Source organism: Salmo salar, chromosome 03 (assembly GCF_965601325.2).
Source record: "Salmo salar chromosome 03, fSalSal1, whole genome shotgun sequence".
Lineage (NCBI taxonomy): Eukaryota > Metazoa > Chordata > Actinopteri > Salmoniformes > Salmonidae > Salmo > Salmo salar.
Window position 1 is genome coordinate 1,148,687 of NC_138293.1, and position 19,690 is coordinate 1,168,376.

The following is a 19,690-nucleotide window of genomic DNA, read 5'->3' on the forward strand; positions in this document are numbered from 1 at the left end:
AGCAAGTAAAACACTGGAATGGTAGATTTGTAGTGGAAGAAAGTGCAAAGTAGAAATATAAATAATGGGGTGCAAAGGAGCAAAATAAATAAATAAATACAGTAGGGGAAGAGGTATTTGTATGGGCTAAATTATAGATGGGCTATGTACAGGTGTAGTGGTCTGTGAGCTGCTCTGTACCTGACTAGCCTAGGGTTAGAGACTATTTTTTTTGAAACAAATCAGATCAAATATGTGTCTATCCACTGTTCATATATAGAAGATACTGTTTTGCATTTGATCTGATCCTTTACATAACACCTTTAAACCTTTCTTTGTGATGCAATGTTACACATGTATGTACAGTTTATACAGAGTTAGTTATTCCTGGTGTTCCTGTGTGTCGTTCAGAGCTTAGCTGTCCTGACGTTAAGTCACCTTTATACCTGTAACTGACTAGAACTTCCTGTGCGTCGTTCAGAGCTTAGCTGTCCTGACGTTAAGTCACCTTTATACCTGTAACTGACTAGAACTTCCTGTGTGTCATTCATAGCTTAGCTGTACTAAAATGTATTATTCTGGACGTCCATGTCTTTCTCTCTTTCTTCCTATAGGTTTAATGTCTGTGTCTGTTTTCTAGGTGTGGTGTCACCATTATTACAATGTTGTTTGTTTTAAAAATGTGCCTTAATGAACAGTACTAGGCAATTAACAATTACTTGTGTCCCAAATGGCACCCTATTGTCTATGGGCCATGGACAAAACTAGTGCATTATATAGAGAATATGATGCCATTTGAGACATGGCCAGTTGTAACTTGTTGGCTGTGTTGAAGACTATAAGACACCCATATACAATATAATCTAGAAGTAGAAGATCTAGAAGTGACTGCTGTCTATTATTATTATTATAATAATATAATGATATTGAACTTCTGCCAAGCTGTATATGTGGAGATATCATATGATAGGAGAAATGCTTTGGGGCATTTATTTTTATTTATATTTATTTAGCATTTAATGATTCATGATTTGATGTTCTCCCTCTGAAGACAGGAAGATGAACTGTTTGTCTATCTGTGCTTTCACATATAATATCCCACTGAATACTACAGCTTAGTAAATATAGATTTTCTGATTAGGAGGATTAGCTATATATCTCTTATCATGTTTATCATCTAAACTGGGGATTCATATGATTGTTGCATTATTCCTATAATGATTTAGTTTATTAGCTACATATGGATCTATGTTTAAATCTAGCAAAGTAAAGCAGTCAGAGGTTAGTTACCAACATATTGAATGTGTGCCTATACTCTATACCACATAAGAAAAACAAGCCACATTCAACAAGCCACAACAAGCCACATTCAACAAGCCACATTCAACAAGGCACAACAAGCCACATTCAACAAGCCACATTCAACAAGCCACAACAAACCACATTAAACAAGCTACAACAAAACATATTCAACAAGCCACATTAAACAAGCCACATTAAACAAGCCACATTAAACAAGCCACAACAAACCACATTCAACAAACCACATTCAACAAGCCACATTAAACAAGCCACATTCAACAAGCCACAACAAGCCACATTAAACAAGCCACAACAAGCCACATTCAACAAGCCACATTAAACAAGCCACATTCAACAAGCCACATTAAACAAGCCACATTAAACAAGCCACATTCAACAAGCCACATTAAACAAGCCACAACAAGCCACATTCAACAAGCCACATTCATCAAGCCACAACAAGCCACATTAAACAAGCCACATTCAACAAGCCACATTAAACAAGCCACATTCAACAAGCCACATTCAACAAGCCACAACAAATCACATTCAACAAACCACATTCAACAAGCCACATTAAACAAGCCACATTCAACAAGCCACAACAAGCCACATTAAACAAGCCACAACAAGCCACATTCAACAAGCCACATTAAACAAGCCACATTCAACAAGCCACATTAAACAAGCCACATTAAACAAGCCACATTCAACAAGCCACATTAAACAAGCCACAACAAGCCACATTCAACAAGCCACATTCATCAAGCCACAACAAGCCACATTAAACAAGCCACATTCAACAAGCCACATTAAACAAGCCACATTCAACAAGCCACATTCAACAAGCCACAACAAGCCACATTCAACAAGCCACATTAAACAAGCCACAACAAGCCACATTCAACAAGCCACATTCATCAAGCCACAACAAGCCACATTCAACAAGCCACATTCAACAAGCCACATTAAACAAGCCACAACAAGCCACAACAAGCCACATTCAACAAGCCACAACAAACCACATTCACCAAGCCACATTCAACAAGCCACATTAAACAAGCCACAACAAACCACATTCAACAAGCCACATTAAACAAGCCACAACAAGCCACAACAAGCCACATTCAACAAGCCACAACAAACCACATTCACCAAGCCACATTCAACAAGCCACATTAAACAAGCCACAACAAACCACATTCAACAAGCCACATTAAACAAGCCACAACAAGCCACAACAAGCCACAACAAGCCACATTCAACAAGCCACATTCAACAAGCCACATTCAACAAGCCGCAACAAACCACAAGCCACATTCAACAAGCCACATTCAACAAGCCACATTCAACAAGCCACAACAAACCACATTCAACAAGCCACATTAAAGAAGCCGCATTAAAGAAGCCACATTCAACAAGCCACATTCAACAAGCCACATTCATCAAGCCACAACAAGCCACATTAAACAAGCCACATTCAACAAGCCACATTAAACAAGCCACATTCAACAAGCCACAACAAGCCACATTCAACAAGCCACATTAAACAAGCCACAACAAGCCACATTCAACAAGCCACATTCATCAAGCCACAACAAGCCACATTCAACAAGCCACATCCAACAAGCCACATTAAACAAGCCACAACAAGCCACAACAAGCCACATTCAACAAGCCACAACAAACCACATTCAACAAGCCACATTCAACAAGCCACATTAAACAAGCCACAACAAACCACATTCAACAAGCCACATTAAACAAGCCACAACAAGCCACATTCAACAAGCCACATCCAACAAGCCACATTAAACAAGCCACAACAAGCCACAACAAGCCACATTCAACAAGCCACATTCAACAAGCCGCAACAAACCACAAGCCACATTCAACAAGCCACATTCAACAAGCCACATTCAACAAGCCACAACAAACCACATTCAACAAGCCACATTAAAGAAGCCGCATTAAAGAAGCCACATTCAACAAGCCACATTCAACAAGCCACATTCATCAAGCCACAACAAGCCACATTAAACAAGCCACATTCAACAAGCCACATTAAACAAGCCACATTCAACAAGCCACAACAAGCCACATTCAACAAGCCACATTAAACAAGCCACAACAAGCCACATTCAACAAGCCACATTCATCAAGCCACAACAAGCCACATTCAACAAGCCACATCCAACAAGCCACATTAAACAAGCCACAACAAGCCACAACAAGCCACATTCAACAAGCCACAACAAACCACATTCAACAAGCCACATTCAACAAGCCACATTAAACAAGCCACAACAAACCACATTCAACAAGCCACATTAAACAAGCCACAACAAGCCACAACAAGCCACATTAAACAAGCCACATTCAGCAAGCCACATTCAACAAGCCACATTCAACAAGCCACAACAAGCCACAACAAGCCACATTAAACAAGCCACATTCAACAAGCCACATTCAACAAGCCACATTCAACAAGCCACAACAAGCCACAACAAGCCACATTAAACAAGCCACATTCAACAAGCCACATTCAACAAGCCACATTCAACAAGCCACAACAAGCCACAACAAGCCACATTAAACAAGCCACATTCAACAAGCCACAACAAGCCACATTCAACAAGCCACAACAAGCCACAACAAGCCACATTAAACAAGCCACATTCAACAAGCCACAACAAGCCACATTCAACAAGCCACATAAGATAACGAGATGTTATCACCAACAGGGTTTGTGATGGCCGTCTAAATGTCTTAGACTTCACTCTCTTTAATCAGATATCAAAAATCAACTGGGTTAAAAGGTACATAAAAAAAATCCTAATTGTTTCTGGAATATTATAACTCATTTAGTTTTTCAGAAGCTTGAAGGGCTTCATTTTTTACTACAATGCCCGTATATTGTGGGTAAACTTCCTGTGAAATTGGCGGCTTTTCACAAGCAGGCTTTAATGTGCTGGGGTTTGCTGTATAAACACAACTTTTCACCTCATAAATGTTTTATATGGAATAATGGGTCAATATTACAATGAAACAAAATGTTATTTTACTGTAACTGGTTCTCGAAAAACATTGTCCTTGTCAGCCAATTAGTATTAGAAGGAATCTATTTACGCGGAGAGAATTTATGGAAAGATACAACTTTGAGGTTTCAAGCAAGGAATATGACACTGTTATTAACGCTATACCTAGTGGGATAAAAACTTTACTTCAGAATAATGCATATTTTGGAATATCTCCTATTGTAAGCGATATCCAGGTGAATGGCATTGGTCTACTAGATAAGAAATTCAACAATCGTTTTATTAAGGGATATTTTCTACAGGAAGTCTATTCCCTCTGCGATATTTTGTTGGGCTTCATCGTTTGATGTAAACTGACGCCGTGCTTGGTTCACTCCACACAAAGTTATGGTGACCAATAAAGTAAAGGAGATCTCCTTTAAAGACTATCCATAGATTCTATCCGTGTAATAGTTTGATTTCTGAATATTTACCTGATGTTACCAGTGAATGCAGTTTTTGTGAACTAGAAACTGAATCTATTGAACACTTATTCTGTAATTGTTTATATAGTGAAGTGTTCTGGACTGATGTAAAACTATATCTTGGCAACAAAATGCATACAACCATTGAAATATCTAAGTTTGACATTATTTTACTACACTGATTCCACAATTAAACGTATGTCATAAATCTCTTTATTTTATTGGGAAAATGTTTCATACACAAATCTACATGTATGAAGAAAAAGCCCCTTTTTCTTAATTTAAAAAAAATCTGATTTGGAAAACTATTTAGAGTCATTAAAACATAAACAAAATGTCTAAGAAATGTATCCGCTACATATCTGTATTTGAATTGATATGTTTTATTCTTTTCCTTCTCTTCTTTCTTTGTGGAAACCCTCTGGCTGTTCTGTTTAGCATGTTACTGTTTAATAATAATAAAATATATATAACTATACATAAGAAATATTTAAAATAAAAATACAATTTGAAAAATTTGAAGAAATACAAAAAAAAATGCTCTAACAGCGTTTCTTACAGTATGGGTTGCAACATAAATGTATAATTATTTAATGAATTACTGGAATTGATTTAGCCAAGTGTAACTGCGCTCTCTGCTCAGTTTGGCAGCTGCGCAGTGGGAGAGGTGGAGGGAGATGCCCATTCTTGAATATCACTCCACAACCAACACACTGCAGCACTGTTGTTCAGCAGCAGACTAGACGCCACCGACTTGTCTTTATTTATTAACAACACATCAATACAGGAAGTACATGTGGGAACACAAGTATATATAAATAATATATATAATAATAATTGTCTTATTAAAATGCGCCACTGACTTGTCATTCCGCCTCGCCATCACTCACCACTGTGATGAAATGGACTCATGCCAGCCACAAGTTCTGACTGAGCTCGATCGTCATGAAACGCAAATACAGCGATGAGTTTCTGTCTCTTTCATACAAACTTTGAGAAGTAACGAGGAGCGCCCACAATGTGTTTTGGTGTGGGGAAGTGCTTAGTAATGAGTCTCTCAAAACGAAGAAATTAATAAAACAACACGTCCGGACCAAACATCTACAGCGTGACGGTAAACCCTGGGAGTTCTTTCAGAACAGGGCAGAATGCTTCAGGAAACAGGGCTTCAGGAAACAGGGCTTCGACAGTGGAAAAGTAAGTCAACTAGCAAGGCATTGTTGTCATTTTATAACAGGTGATGAGAAGCAGAAATAAGGGAGTACTAACTAACTCTCATAGTAGTAGATGTGAGTTTCTCTTTCAAACAATCCCCTGGCCTTGTAACGTTACACAGCTAATAGCTAACGCTAGCCAAAGCAAGTTAGCTAGCTACTGATCGTGCAACCCTTAGTAACAGTACAGACGAAGATGAAAAATGATCAAGCCTACTGTACATCTTACTGTAGAAATGATCAGGCCTACTGTACATCTCACTGTAGAAATGATCAGGCCTACTGTACATCTTACTGTAGAAATGATCAGGCCTACTGTACATCTTACTGTAGAAATGATCAGGCCTACTGTACATCTTACTGTATAAATGATCAGGCCTACAGTACATCTCACTGTAGAAATGATCAGGCCTACTGTACATCTTACTGTAAAAATGATCAGGCCTACTGTACATCTCACTGTAGAAATGATCAGGCCTACTGTACATCTTACTGTATAAATGATCAGGCCTACTGTACATCTTACTGTAGAAATGATCAGGCCTACTGTACATCTTACTGTAGAAATGATCAGGCCTACTGTACATCTTACTGTAGAAATGATCAGGCCTACTGTACATCTTACTGTAGAAATGATCAGGCCTACTGTACATCTTACTGTAGAAATGATTGTTGAAAACTAGTCTAGGTTGAAACTGTTGCTGTTAAAATACAAGTAATTTTTATTCTGAACTGGAATTAACTGATTGAAGCAAGATGCTTTTTGAGGTAAACCCATTCTCACAGTTCTGGGTTGTTCATCAACAGCAGGAAGTGGTCTCCTGCCTCACTGAGAACCCACTCACACAGTTCTGGGTTGTTCCATCTACAGCAGGAAGTGGTCTCCTGCCTCACTGAGAACCCACTCACACAGTTCTGGGTTGTTCCATCTACAGCAGGAAGTGGTCTCCTGCCTCACTGAGAACCCACTCACACAGTTCTGGGTTGTTCATCTACAACAGGAAGTGGTCTCCTGTCTGACTGAGAACCCACTCACACATTTCTGGGTTGCCCATCAACAGCAGGAAGTGGTCTCCTGTGTGACTGAGAACCCACTCACACATTTCTTGGTTGCTCATCAACAGCAGGAAGTGGTCTCCTGCCTCACTGAGACCCACTCACACAGTTCTGGGTTGTTCCATCTACAGCAGGAAGTGGTCTCCTGTCTGACTGAGAACCCACTCACACAGTTTTGGGTTGTTCATCTACAACAGGAAGTGATCTCCTGCCTGAGAACCCACTCTGTCCAGTCTCAACAGTGAAGAGGCGACTCCGGGATGCTGGCCTTCTAGGCAGAGTTCCTCTGTCCAGTGTCTGTGTTCTTTTGCCCATCTTAATCTTTTCTTTTTATTGGCCAGTCTGAGATATGGCTTTTTCTTTGCAACTCTGCCTAGAAGGCCAGCATCCCGGAGTCGCCTCTTCACTGTTGACGTTGAGACTGGACAGAGGAACTCTGCCTAGAAGGCCAGCTAACTATAGAGATATATTATACTACTGAACCATCTAACTATGCGAGCTGCCCAGAGACAAGAGCCTACCAGACGAGCTAAATCACTTCTATGCTCGCTTCGAGGCAAGAAACACTCAGGCATGCATGAGAGCATTAGCTGTTCCGGACGACTGTGTGATCACGCTCACCGTAGCCGACGTGAGTAAGACCTTTAAACAGGTCAACATACACAAGCCTGCGGGGCCAGACGGATTACCAGGACGTGTACTCCGGCCATGAGCTGACCAACTGGCAGGTGTCTTCACTGACATTTTCAACATGTCCCTGATTGTGTCTGTAATACCAACATGTTTCAAGCAGACCACCATAGTCCCTGTGCCCAAGAACATCAAGGCAACCTGCCTAAATGACTACAGACCCATAACACTCACATCCGTAGCCATGAAGTGCTTTGAAAGGCAGGTAATGGCTCACATCAACACCATTATCACAGCAACCCTAGACCCACTCCAAGTTGCATATCGCCCAAACAGATCCACAGATGATACAATCTCTATTACACTCCACACTGTCCTTTCCCACCTGGACAAAAGGAACACCTATGTGAGAATGCTATTCATTGACTACAGCTCAGCGTTCAACACCACAATGCCCTCAAAGCTCATCACTAAGCTAAGGATCCTGGGACTAAACACTTCCCTCTGCAACTGGATCCTGGACTTCCTGACAGGCCGCCCCCAGGTGGTAAGGGTAGGTAGATACACATCTGCCTGATTCTCAACACTGGAGCCCCCCAGGGGTGCGGGCTCTGTCCCCTCCTGTACTCCCTGTTCACCCACGACTGCATGGCCAGGCATGTGTCCAACACCATCATTAAGTTTGCAGATGACACAACAGTGGTAGGCCTGATCACAGACAACAACGAGACAGCCTATAGGGAGGAAGTCAGAGACCTGGCCGGGTGGTGCCAGAATAACAACCTATCCCTCAACGTAACCAAGACTAAGGAGATGATTGTGGACTACAGGAAAAGGAGGACCGAGCACGCCCCCATTCTCATCGACAGGGCTGTAGTGGAGCAGGTTGAGAGCTTCAAGTTCCTTGGTGTCCACATCAATAACAAACTAGAATGGTCCAAACACACCAAGACAGTTGTGAAGAGGGTACGACAAAGCCTATTCCCCCTCAGTTAACTAAAAAGATTTAGCATGGATCCTGAGATCCTAAAAAGGTTCTACAGCTGCAACATCGAGAGCATCCTGACTGGTTGCATCGCTGCCTGGTACGGCAACTGCTTGGCCTCCGACCGCAAGGCGCTACAGAGGGTAGTGCGTATGGCCCAGTACATCACTGGGGCTAAGCTGCCTGCCATCCAGGATCTCTACACCAGGTGTTGTCAGAGGAAGGCCCTTAAATTGTTAAAGACCCCAGCCATAGACTGTTCTCTCTACTACCGCATGGCAAGCAGTACCGGAATGCCAAATCTAGGACCAAAAGGGGTTTTCAACAGATTTAACCCCCAAGCCATAAGACTCCTGAACAGGTAATCCCAGACTATTTGCATTATGTGCCCCCCCAACCCCTCTTTTATGCTGCTGCTACTCTCTGTTTATCTTATATGCATAGTCACTTTAACTATACATTCATGTACATACTACCTCAATTGGCCCGACCAACCAGTGCTCCCGCACATTGGCTAACCGGGCTATCTGCATTGTGTCCCACCACCCGCCAACCCCTCTTTTACGCTACTGCTACTCTCTGTTCATCATATATGCATAGTCACTTTAACCATATCTACATGTACATACTACCTCAATCAGCCTGGCTAACCGGTGTCTGTATGTAGCCTCTCTACTGTATATAGCCTCTCTACTGTATATAACCTCTCTACTGTATATAGCCTCGCTACTTTATATAGCCTCGCTACTGTATATAGCCTGTCTTTTTACTGTTGTTTTATTTCTTTACTTACCTATTGTTCACCTAATAACTTATTTTGCACTATTGGTTAGATCCTGTAAGTAAACATTTCACTGTAAGCTTGCCTGTTGTATTCGGCACACGTGACAAATAAACTTTGATTTGATAGAGATATATTATATTACTGGACCAGTATATTACTGTCTTCACTGACATTTTCAACCTCTCCCTGACCGAGTCTGTAATACCAACATGTTTTAAGCAGATCACCATAGTCCCTGTGCCCAAGAACATCAAGGTAACCTGCCTAAATGACTACCGACCCGTAGCACTCACGTCTATAACCATGAAGTGCTTTGAAAGGCTGGTGATGCAATCTCAATTGTACTCCACACTGCCCTTTCCCACCTGGACAAAAGGAATACCTACTTGAGAATGCTATTCATTGACAACAGCTCAACGTTCAACACCATATTGCCCTCAAAGCTCATCAATAAGCTACAAAGGTGGAGGTGTTGCAATCATTTACGATACTAAATTTCAATTTACAAAAAAAAATGACTGCGTTCTTATCTTTTGAGCTTCTAGTCATGACATCTATGCAGCCTACTCAATCACTTTTTATAGCGACTGTTTACAGGCCTCCTGGGCCGTACACAGCGTTGCTCACTGACTATCAGACCACCATTTAATGAGAAGTACTCAGACCCCAACCAAGGATCATCAAAAGCCATGCTATAAATTCTCGGACAACCCAAAGATTCCTAGATGCCCTTCCAGACTCCCTCCACCTACCCAAGGACGTCAGAGTACAACAATCGGTTAACACCTGAGGAACTAAATTTAACCTTTCGGAATGCCCTAGATGCAGTCACACCCCAAAAAACATAAAACATTTTTTCATAAGAAACTAGCTCCCTGGTACACATAAAATACCCAAGCTCTGAAGCAAGCTTCCAGAAAATTGGAATTGAAATGGCACTACACCAAACTGGAAGTCTTCCGATTAGCTCGAAAAGACAGTACCGTGCCATATCGAAGAGCCCTCACTGCTGCTCAATCCTATTTTTCCAACTTAAATGAGGAGAATAAGAACAATTTCAAATGTATTTTTGATACTGTCGCAAAACTAACTAAAAAGCAGCATTCCCCAAGAGAAGATGGCTCTCACTTCAGCAGTGATGAATTCATGAAATTCTTTGACGAAAAGATCATGAACATTAGAAAGCAAACTGCGGACTCCTCTTTAAATCTGCGTATTCCTCCAAAGCTCAGTTGTCCTGAGTCTGCACAACTCTGCCAGGAACTAGGATCAAGGGAGACACTCAAGGTTTTTAATACTATATCACTTGCCACATTGATGAAAATAGTAATGGTCTCTAAACATTCAAGCTGCATACTGGACCCTATTCCAACTAAACTACTGAAAGAGCTGCTTCCTGTGCTTGGCCCTCCTATGTTGAACATAATAAACGGCTCCCTATCCACCGGATGTGAACCAAACTCACTAAAAGTGGCAGTAATAAAGCCTCTCTTGAAAAAGCCAAACCTCGATGCAGAAAATATAAAAAATGATCGGCCTATATCGAATCTCTCATTCCTCTCAAAATGTTTTGAAAAAGCTGTTGCGCAGCAACTCACTGCCTTCCTGAAGACAAACAATGTATACAAAACGCTTCAGTCTGGTTTTAGACCCCATCATAGCACTGAGACTGCACTCTTGAAGGTGGTAAATTGCATTTTAATGGCATCAGACCGAGGCTCTGCATCTGTCCTCGTGCTCCTAGACCTTAGTGCTGCTTTTGATACCATGGATCACCACATTCTTTTGGAGAGATTGGAAACCCAAATTGGTCTACACGGACAAGTTCTGGACTGGTTTAGATCTTATCTGTCGTAAAGATTTCAGTTTGTCTCTGTGGATGGTTTGTCTTCTGCCAAATCAACTGTAAAGTTCGGTGTTCCTCAAGGTTCCGTTTTAGGACCACTATTGTTTTCACTATATATTTTACCTCTTGTTGATGTCATTCAGAAATATAATGTTAACTTTCACTGCTATGTGGACGATACACAGCTGTACATTTTGATGAAACCCCAAAATTGCCCTCCCTGGAAGCCTGTGTTTCAGACATAGGAAGTGGATGCCGCCAAATGTTTTACTTTTAAACTTGGACAAAACAGAGATGTTAGTCCTAGGTCTTAAGAAACAAAGAGATCTTCTGTTGGATCTGACGATTCATCTTGATGGTTGTACAGTCAATGTACAGGACCTCAGCGTTACTCTGGATCCTGATTTCTCTTTTGACGAACATATCAAGACTGTTTCAAGGACAGGTTTTTTCCATCTACGTAACATTGAAAAATCCGAAACTTTCTGTTAAAAAATTATGCAGAAAAGTTAATCCACTTCTAGTTTACACTACTGCGATGCTCTACTTTCCGGCTACCCGAATAAAGCACTAAATAAAATTCTGTCAACTTCTTATGGGCAGGTGGGGACAGTAGCGTCCCACCTGGCCAACATCCGGTGAAATTGCAGAGCGCCAAATTCAAAATACAGAAATACTCATAATAAACATTAATAAAATATACAAGTGTTAAAGTTAAGGTTTAAAGATTACCTTCTTGTTAATCCAGCCGCTGTGTCAGATTTCAAAAAGGCTTTACGGTGAATGCATACCATGTGATTATCTGAGGACAGCGCCCCGCTTACAAAAGCATACAAACATTTCACTCTGAAGTAAGGGAACACCCCCATGAAATGGACAAGAATGAATGGGAACATATTGGCACTGTACGGATCATACACACGATGCACAATACCACCCAATTTGGTCCATATTCATCCAAATCATATTGCAAATTTCATATGGCAAATGCCAAGTGTCACACCCCAAGAATCCTATAGATGGCGAGCGCGCTCCACCGTGGATTTTCATATTGCAAATGTAACACAAGTGTAACACAAATGTAACCCGAGAGTAAAATTTTGAAAATATGAACGTTTTTTATGCCTTACTTTTACATAAGGCATATGTTTTGTCCATTTGCAATATGATTTCATAGGAGGTCAAAAGTGACATCATTTTTTCATTTTTTTGCCAAATGCCATAAGAAATGTCCAAATGAAATGTCCAATTATTTTTTTGTCAATTATACATGTATGAAAGTATTGAATGTGCCAAATCAGGATGTTTGTCCATTTGCCATGTACGATCATAGGAAGCCGGTTTCCAAACCCAAAAGTCAGTGAACCTTGTCCAAATGGCATTTATACTGCCCAAATGATATATAGCCCTATGTTAAGCCATGAATCAACCTAGATGGTATATTTGTCATGTATGATGAGGGAGAAGTGGGACTCTGTTGTTTTTTAATGATTTTTTGAAAAACGTCCAAAATGACCATTATCATCACAAATTTTACATGCTCAAAAATACTGCAGAAATGCATAATTGACTGGGCGATGAACTCGGGATGGCCATGCAGTGACTGTGGTTCCTCTCCATCGCTCGTCACCCAGCAAGTCAGCGTCCATCAGTCAATTAGATGTCATTCTGACACCAAACTGATACCATCTGACACCAAATCCACTTTTTCCAACTCGTTTAGCAGCCAACTATCACATATATCAGAGCAGGCCCATAATTCACAGCGCCTTCAGTTTAAACCATAAAAAAACATAAAACACGTAGTTACATTTTAGCTGCGGGTCCAGCTCTGACATTATGTGTAGGCCTATGTGAGGCGACCCCGAATCCCAGGTTTCGGCTCGATAGGTCATTCGGTGCCCGAGCAATGACCTTAATTGGTCCTGAAAATCTGGGCGTTGCTACGGGGTCCTTGAATGGGCTATCGGACAGAAACGTTGGGGTCAGTCTCTATGGGCCGAGACGGTTTCAATGCACCTAGTCCTGCGACTCTGGAACATTTCTAAATGTCGCCATTTTCGTGATGTCAAAATGAATTGAACATATTGCAAATGTACGAGGTTGTTTCTCGGTCTGAGAAACGTCTAGAGCCACATAACTCACCGTGCAATATCGACTTGAGATCTAGAACAGGTTTCTAAAGTTTCAGAGCTCTAGGTCTGATGGTTCTTTGATCGTTTGAACGAAGGTAACTATTGTATGTCTCTAAGCCCCACACTGTGTCACTATGTCCTAGCTGTGTGTGTGTGTTAGTTTTTTTGCAAATCTGATGGGATAAATGACTGATTTACAGTTCATGAGGGTTACCTAGTCACACATATGAAGTTTTGAAATGATCTGACTTTTTTAACCCTTCGAAACAGCCCCTGTGACCCATATTTAAGGCACTTCCGGTTGGCACAGGAAGCTATAAGTAAACACATATCCTGATTCGGGTATGCTCTTACAGAATCCTGAGTTTAAAGTCTTTACGTTAAGAATTGACTGATCTACATAGGTTTGAATGCAGTGAATTTCACAATCTGCAGGCTGGTTATAGAAAAACACATTTACGGTGTTTTTTACCACTTCCGGTTGCTCTAGGAAGCTTAGAATCGACACAGGTAGACCTCATAGTGGCTTGATTGTATGTCATCGAAGACAGGTTCATAAGGCATTCATAACCCACATAGGCTTCAGGTTGAATTTAGGGGAATAGGCAATGTATTCCTATGGGGAGAGAAGTCATTGCAAACTGTTTGATGTAAACACCTTCTTTTAACTGTTATGGGTTAATGCCACATGATCAAGGTTAGACTTCCACAGATCGGGAGGACCTCAGGAACATTCCCAAGGTCGAATTGTGCTTCTAACCCTAACGGTTCCGCCGCTGTCACCCAAAAACACTTGAAATTTAGGGCCAGGCTTCATTTTGGGCCTACTTTTTCTCACGGTCACAGCGGGGCATCTCGTTGAACTCGGCACAGCCTAGAGATAATGGTAATGCCATTGCAGGCTCTGTGTGTCTTTAAGTACCGCACTCTGTCACTCCATCCTTGCTGTGTGTGTGTGTGTGTGTGTGTGTGTGTGTGTGTGTGTGTGTGTGTGTGTGTGTGTGTGTGTGTGTGTGTGTGTGTGTGTGTGTGTGTGCGTGTGTGTGTGAGCTTTTCTTGGACATCTGATGGGATAAATGACTGATTTACAGTTCATGAGGGTTGTCTAGTCACACATATGAAGTTTTGGAAAGATGTTACTTTTTTAACCGTTCAAAACAGCTACTGTGACCCCAATTTAAGGCACTTCCGGTTAGCACAGGAAGCTTAGAATCAACACACGTTTTCATTCGGGTAGTCTTTCACAGAATCCTGAGTTTTAAGTCTTTACGTTAAGAATTGACTGACTTACACCGGGTTGAATAGAGTGATTTTCACAATCTGCAGGTTGGTTATATCAAAACACCTTTAGGGTGTTTTTAACAACTTCCGGTTGCTCCAGGAAGCTTAGAATCGACACAGGTAGACCATACAGTAGCCTGATGGATTGTCATTGAAGACAGCTTCATGAGGCATTTACATCACGATTTTGACATGCTCAAAAATACTGCAGAAATGCATAATTGACTGGCCCGATGAACTCGGGATGGCCGGGCAGTGACTGTGGTTCCTCTCCATCGCTTGTTGTGTTGATTTCATCATGTCCATTTGGTGATGTTTTTTCACTGTTGAATCATATTGCAAATGCACGTTACATTTGCAATATGTTTCAATGGGCATTTAGCATCACGAATTTGACATGCTCATAAATACTCCAGAAATGCATAATTGACTGGCCCGATGAACTCGGGATGGCCGTGCTGTGACTGTGATTCCTCTCCATCGCTCGTCACCCAGCAAGTCAGCGTCCATCAGTCAATTAGATGTCATTCTGACACCAAACTGATACCATCTGACACCAAATCCACTTTTTCCAACTCGTTTAGAAGCCAACTATCACATATAACAGAGCAGGCCCATAATTCACAGCGCCTTCAGTTTAAACCATAAAAAAACATAAAACACGTAGTTACGTTCTAGCTGCGGGTCCAGCTCTGACATTATGTGTATTTGACCCCTCTGTAAAACATGACTTAGTACTTGGTGGCAAAACCCTTGTTGGCAATCACAGAGGTCAGACGTTTCTTGTAGTTGGCCACCAGGTTTGCACACATCTCAGGAGGGATTTTGTCCCACTCCTCTTTGCAGATCTTCTCCAAGTCATTAACCTCTCTAGGGTAGGTGGCACCAAATCGTCCCACCTATGTAACAGCCAGTGTAATCCCGTGGCGCGTTATTCAAAAACCTAAAAAATGCAAAAACTTCAATTTTTCAAACATATTACTATTTTACACCATTTTAAAGACAAGACTCTCGTTAATCTAACCACACTGTCCGATTTCAAAAAGGCTTTACAACGAAAGCAAAACATTAGATTATGTCAGCAGAGTACTAAGCCCACAGTCCCTTGATCGGCCACTTGAGAAAGGCGATAATGTGTTCCAGCCTGGGGCTGGGATGACGACATTCAGGTTTTTCCCGGGCTCTGAGCGCCCATGGAAGACGTAGGAAGTGTCACGTTAGAGCAGAGATCCTTTGTAAAAGATAGAGATGGCAAAGAAGTTCAAGAAATGGTCAGACAGGCCACTTCCTGTAAAGGAATCTCTCAGGTTTTGACCTGCCATTTGAGTTCTGTTATACTCACAGACACCATTCAAACAGTTTTAGAAACTTTGCAGTGTTTTCTATCCAAAGCCAATAATTATATGCATATTCTAGTTACTGGGCAGGAGTTGTAACCAGATTAAATCGGGTACGTTTTTTATCCAGCCGTGAAAATACTGCCCCCTAGCCATAACAGGTTAAAGTCACCCAGAACTGTGAGAGGTGAGCCATCCTCAGGAAAGGAACTTATTAAGGCGTCAAGCTCATTGATGAACTCTCCAAGGGAACCTGGAGGGCGATAAATGATAAGGATGTTAAGCTTGAATGGGCTAGTGATTGTGACAGCATGGAATTCAAAGGAGGAGATAGACAGATGGGTCAGGGGAGAAAGAGAGAATGTCCACTTGGGAGAGATGAGGATTCCAGTGCCACCACCCCGCTGGCCAGATGCTCTCGGGGTATGCGAGAACACGTGGTCAGACGAGGAGAGAGCAGTAGGAGTAGCAGTGTTTTCTGTGGTAATCCATGTTTCCGTCAGCGCCAAGAAGTCGAGGGACTGGAGGGAAGCATAGGCTGAGATGAACTCTGCCTTGTTGGCCGCAGACCGGCAGTTCCAGAGGCTGCCGGAGACCTGGAACTCCACATGGGTCGTGCGCGCTGGGACCACCAGGTTAGAGTGGCAGCGGCCATGCGGTGTGAAGCGTTTGTGTGGCCTGTGCAGAGAGGAGAGAACAGGGATAGACAGACACATAGTTGACAGGCTACAGGAGAGGCTACGCTAATGCAAAGGAGATTGGCATGAAAATTAACTAAACAACTGGGGAAGCGAAAGAGCAGGGCCTCCCTCACTAACCATTCGCTGAAACACTCAAATATAACTATTCCAACTTCCACTTAGAAATGATAATTGATGTAAACTACAGTGGTTCAATGTTTCCAGGAATAGGCTCAAACTTAGTTTATTCAGCTAGATAACTTGGTACAGTATTCTTCCGTGAAACCCACCCAGTGCACCGTGTCCTATGACGCCGTAGCTAACTAGCAGGCTAGCATCCAATAACACACGGTTAGCACCAATACTTGGTTACAACAAACTACCAATGGATCATTTGTGTCCGTGTCTAGTTCCTTTCATAACACAGAAGTAATTAAATGTTGGCTAGCTAACACAAAGTCAGTCCTGCTAGCTACACAAGTGGACTACATAACTCGAAAGCTTACGTTTCAAAAATCTTATTGACTAAAAATGCTACAGTACTGCTAGCTCGTAGCTGGTAGAGTTGGCTAGCTAGCAGTGGCTGCGTTTACCTTTATCTTTGATACAAAGACAACTATGTAGCTAGCTAACATTACACTAATCAAATCATTCCGTTGTAATGTATTTAGTTTCTACAGTACCGCTAGTTGGTAAAGTTGGCTAGCTAGCAGTGGCAGTGGTGTTGTGATGTTGACGCCGTTTGGAAAACGGCGCGAACGAATGAATACAGCTGGCTAGCTAACCTTGTTAGTTTCTCAAAGTTAGTTTCTCAAAGCTACACCTACACCTTTAGCTACACCTTTATCCTTGAATCAAAGACAACTATGTAGCTAACTAGCTAACATTACACTAATCAAATCGTTCCGTTGTAATGTATTTCGTTTCTACAGTACCGCTAGTTGGTAAAGTTGGCTAGCTAGCAGTGGCAGTGGTGTTGTGATGTTGACGCCGTTTGGAAAACGGCGCGAACGAATGAATACAGCTGGCTAGCTAACCTTGTTAGTTTCTCAAAGTTAGTTTCTCAAAGCTACACCTACACCTTTAGCTACACCTTTATCCTTGAATCAAAGACAACTATGTAGCTAACTAGCTAACATTACACTAATCAAATCGTTCCGCTGTAATGTAAGGAAATGTAATATTACCCGCGGAGCGAAGAACAGCACAACTACTCACTCCAGCATCCGGTAACTCAGTCCATCTACAAACACATAGCCTATTAGCTATACAGTTGTAATGTTATATCCGTGAAAGGGGGGAAATATGACAAATTATTCAAACTGACACGCAGCCTCAGTGAAGAAACTAAAACATATCACATTTTTAGAACTGTATTGTTTGAATGTTGATTGTGTTTTAATGTAGGCCTATAGGGAAGATAGGTCCTGGTGAGATGTTCATATTGAAACAGTGGTTGTATTTTAATGTAGGCCTATAGGGAAGATAGGTCCTGTGGAGATGTTCATATTGAAACATACAGTGGTTGTGTCACGACTTCCGCCGAAGTCGGTTCCTGTCCTTGTTCGGGCGACGTTCGGCGGTTGACGTCACCGGTCTTGTAGCCATCGCCGATCCACCATTCATTTTCCATTTGTTTTGTCTTGTTTCCCCACACACCTGGTTTACATTCCCTCATTACTTGTCGTGTATATAACCCTCTGTCCCCCCCCCCCCATGTCTGTGTGTGGAACTGTTTGTTGTAAAGTGTATGTGCACTTCTGACTGGTTCGCGACGGGTTATTTGTACCCATATTTTGTTGTTCTGGGTGCCGTTGGTTTTTGCATATTAAACTGCTCCGGTTATTACCCAGTTCTGCTCTCCTGCGCCTGACTTCCCTGCAGCCAGTCACGCACCTCTTACAGGTTGTATTTTCATGTTGGCCTAAAGGGAAGGTAACCGAAAGGTTGCTGGATATAATCCTGAGCTGACAAGTAAAAAAATCGGTCATTCTGCCCCTGAGCAGAATTAGAGTTAACCCTCTGTTCCCCAGGCGCTGAAGATTTGGATGTTGATTAACGCAGCTCTCTGATTCAGAGGGGTTGGGTTAAATGCGGAAGACACATTTCAGTTGAACAACTGACTAGGTATCCCCCTAATTGCCTATCAGAGGTGAAGACCACACTTCCCTGCTGATTACCTAGGAAAGGAGAAACCACTCCCCCTCCAACACAGCCGCTGATTACCAAAAATAAGTCACAAATTGCCCTGCCCCTTGATCCTGGTTGATGTGTCAACAATCAAATGCAAGTTGTCAGCAGTTCATACACCAAGTAGGCTACTGGGAAGACAGACAGTGCTTAAAGTAGATGACCCTTGCTACCAAAAAGACAGTACTAGATCGCAAAGACAAAAATGATACTTATCACTCTTGGAGATATCAGATGTCCTCTAGCAATGGAATGAAGCACTGGTTTCCCACCCTTTTTTAGCTGATTTTGTACTTCCCCATGTTTCCTGTTTTAAGGAAGACTGGTTCTCCACGTGGCTAATACCATAGCGATGTGTTGTGTTTTTTCTGTGTGTTTTGGGTTGAATTAAAACACTGTTGTTTCTCTCCCAGGTCGCTGACCAATGAACCTGGCTGTCTCTGACCTGGTCTTTACCTTCTGTCTCTCCTATCATCTGATTGGCTGTAGCTACAGTTACATCACCTGTTAACTTCCTGTTCTAAGCTGGCTACTACAGCAGTGGTCTCTTCCTCATCCTCATGACGCCTCATCCGTCCCCTGTCTCACCTGGTTTCAGGTCCCTCCCATTCTCAAGTCTGCTGGACCACCTGCTCTCATCTTCACATCACAAACCATCTGAAAGACCCTGTTGACCCTAACAACCCTGATGGGCCTAGTGACTTTAGCGCCCTGCTAGTGGCGACCAGCATAAGTTGCATACGTCTACCAGGAAAATATTGTCTTTGAC

General features: G+C 42.1%; 1 protein-coding gene across 1 annotated transcript in view; it reads left to right on the plus strand.

Annotated features, from left to right (window-relative positions):
* Positions 1-19,582, plus strand: part of LOC106596054 (dual specificity calcium/calmodulin-dependent 3',5'-cyclic nucleotide phosphodiesterase 1A) — a 97,706-nt gene extending 78,124 nt beyond the window's left edge. The window contains exon 16 of the mRNA XM_045714332.1: positions 19,520-19,582. Within this exon, the coding sequence (XP_045570288.1) occupies positions 19,520-19,582 (63 nt within the window). The remainder of the gene's footprint in view (positions 1-19,519) is intronic.
* Positions 19,583-19,690: the final 108 nt, after the last annotated feature.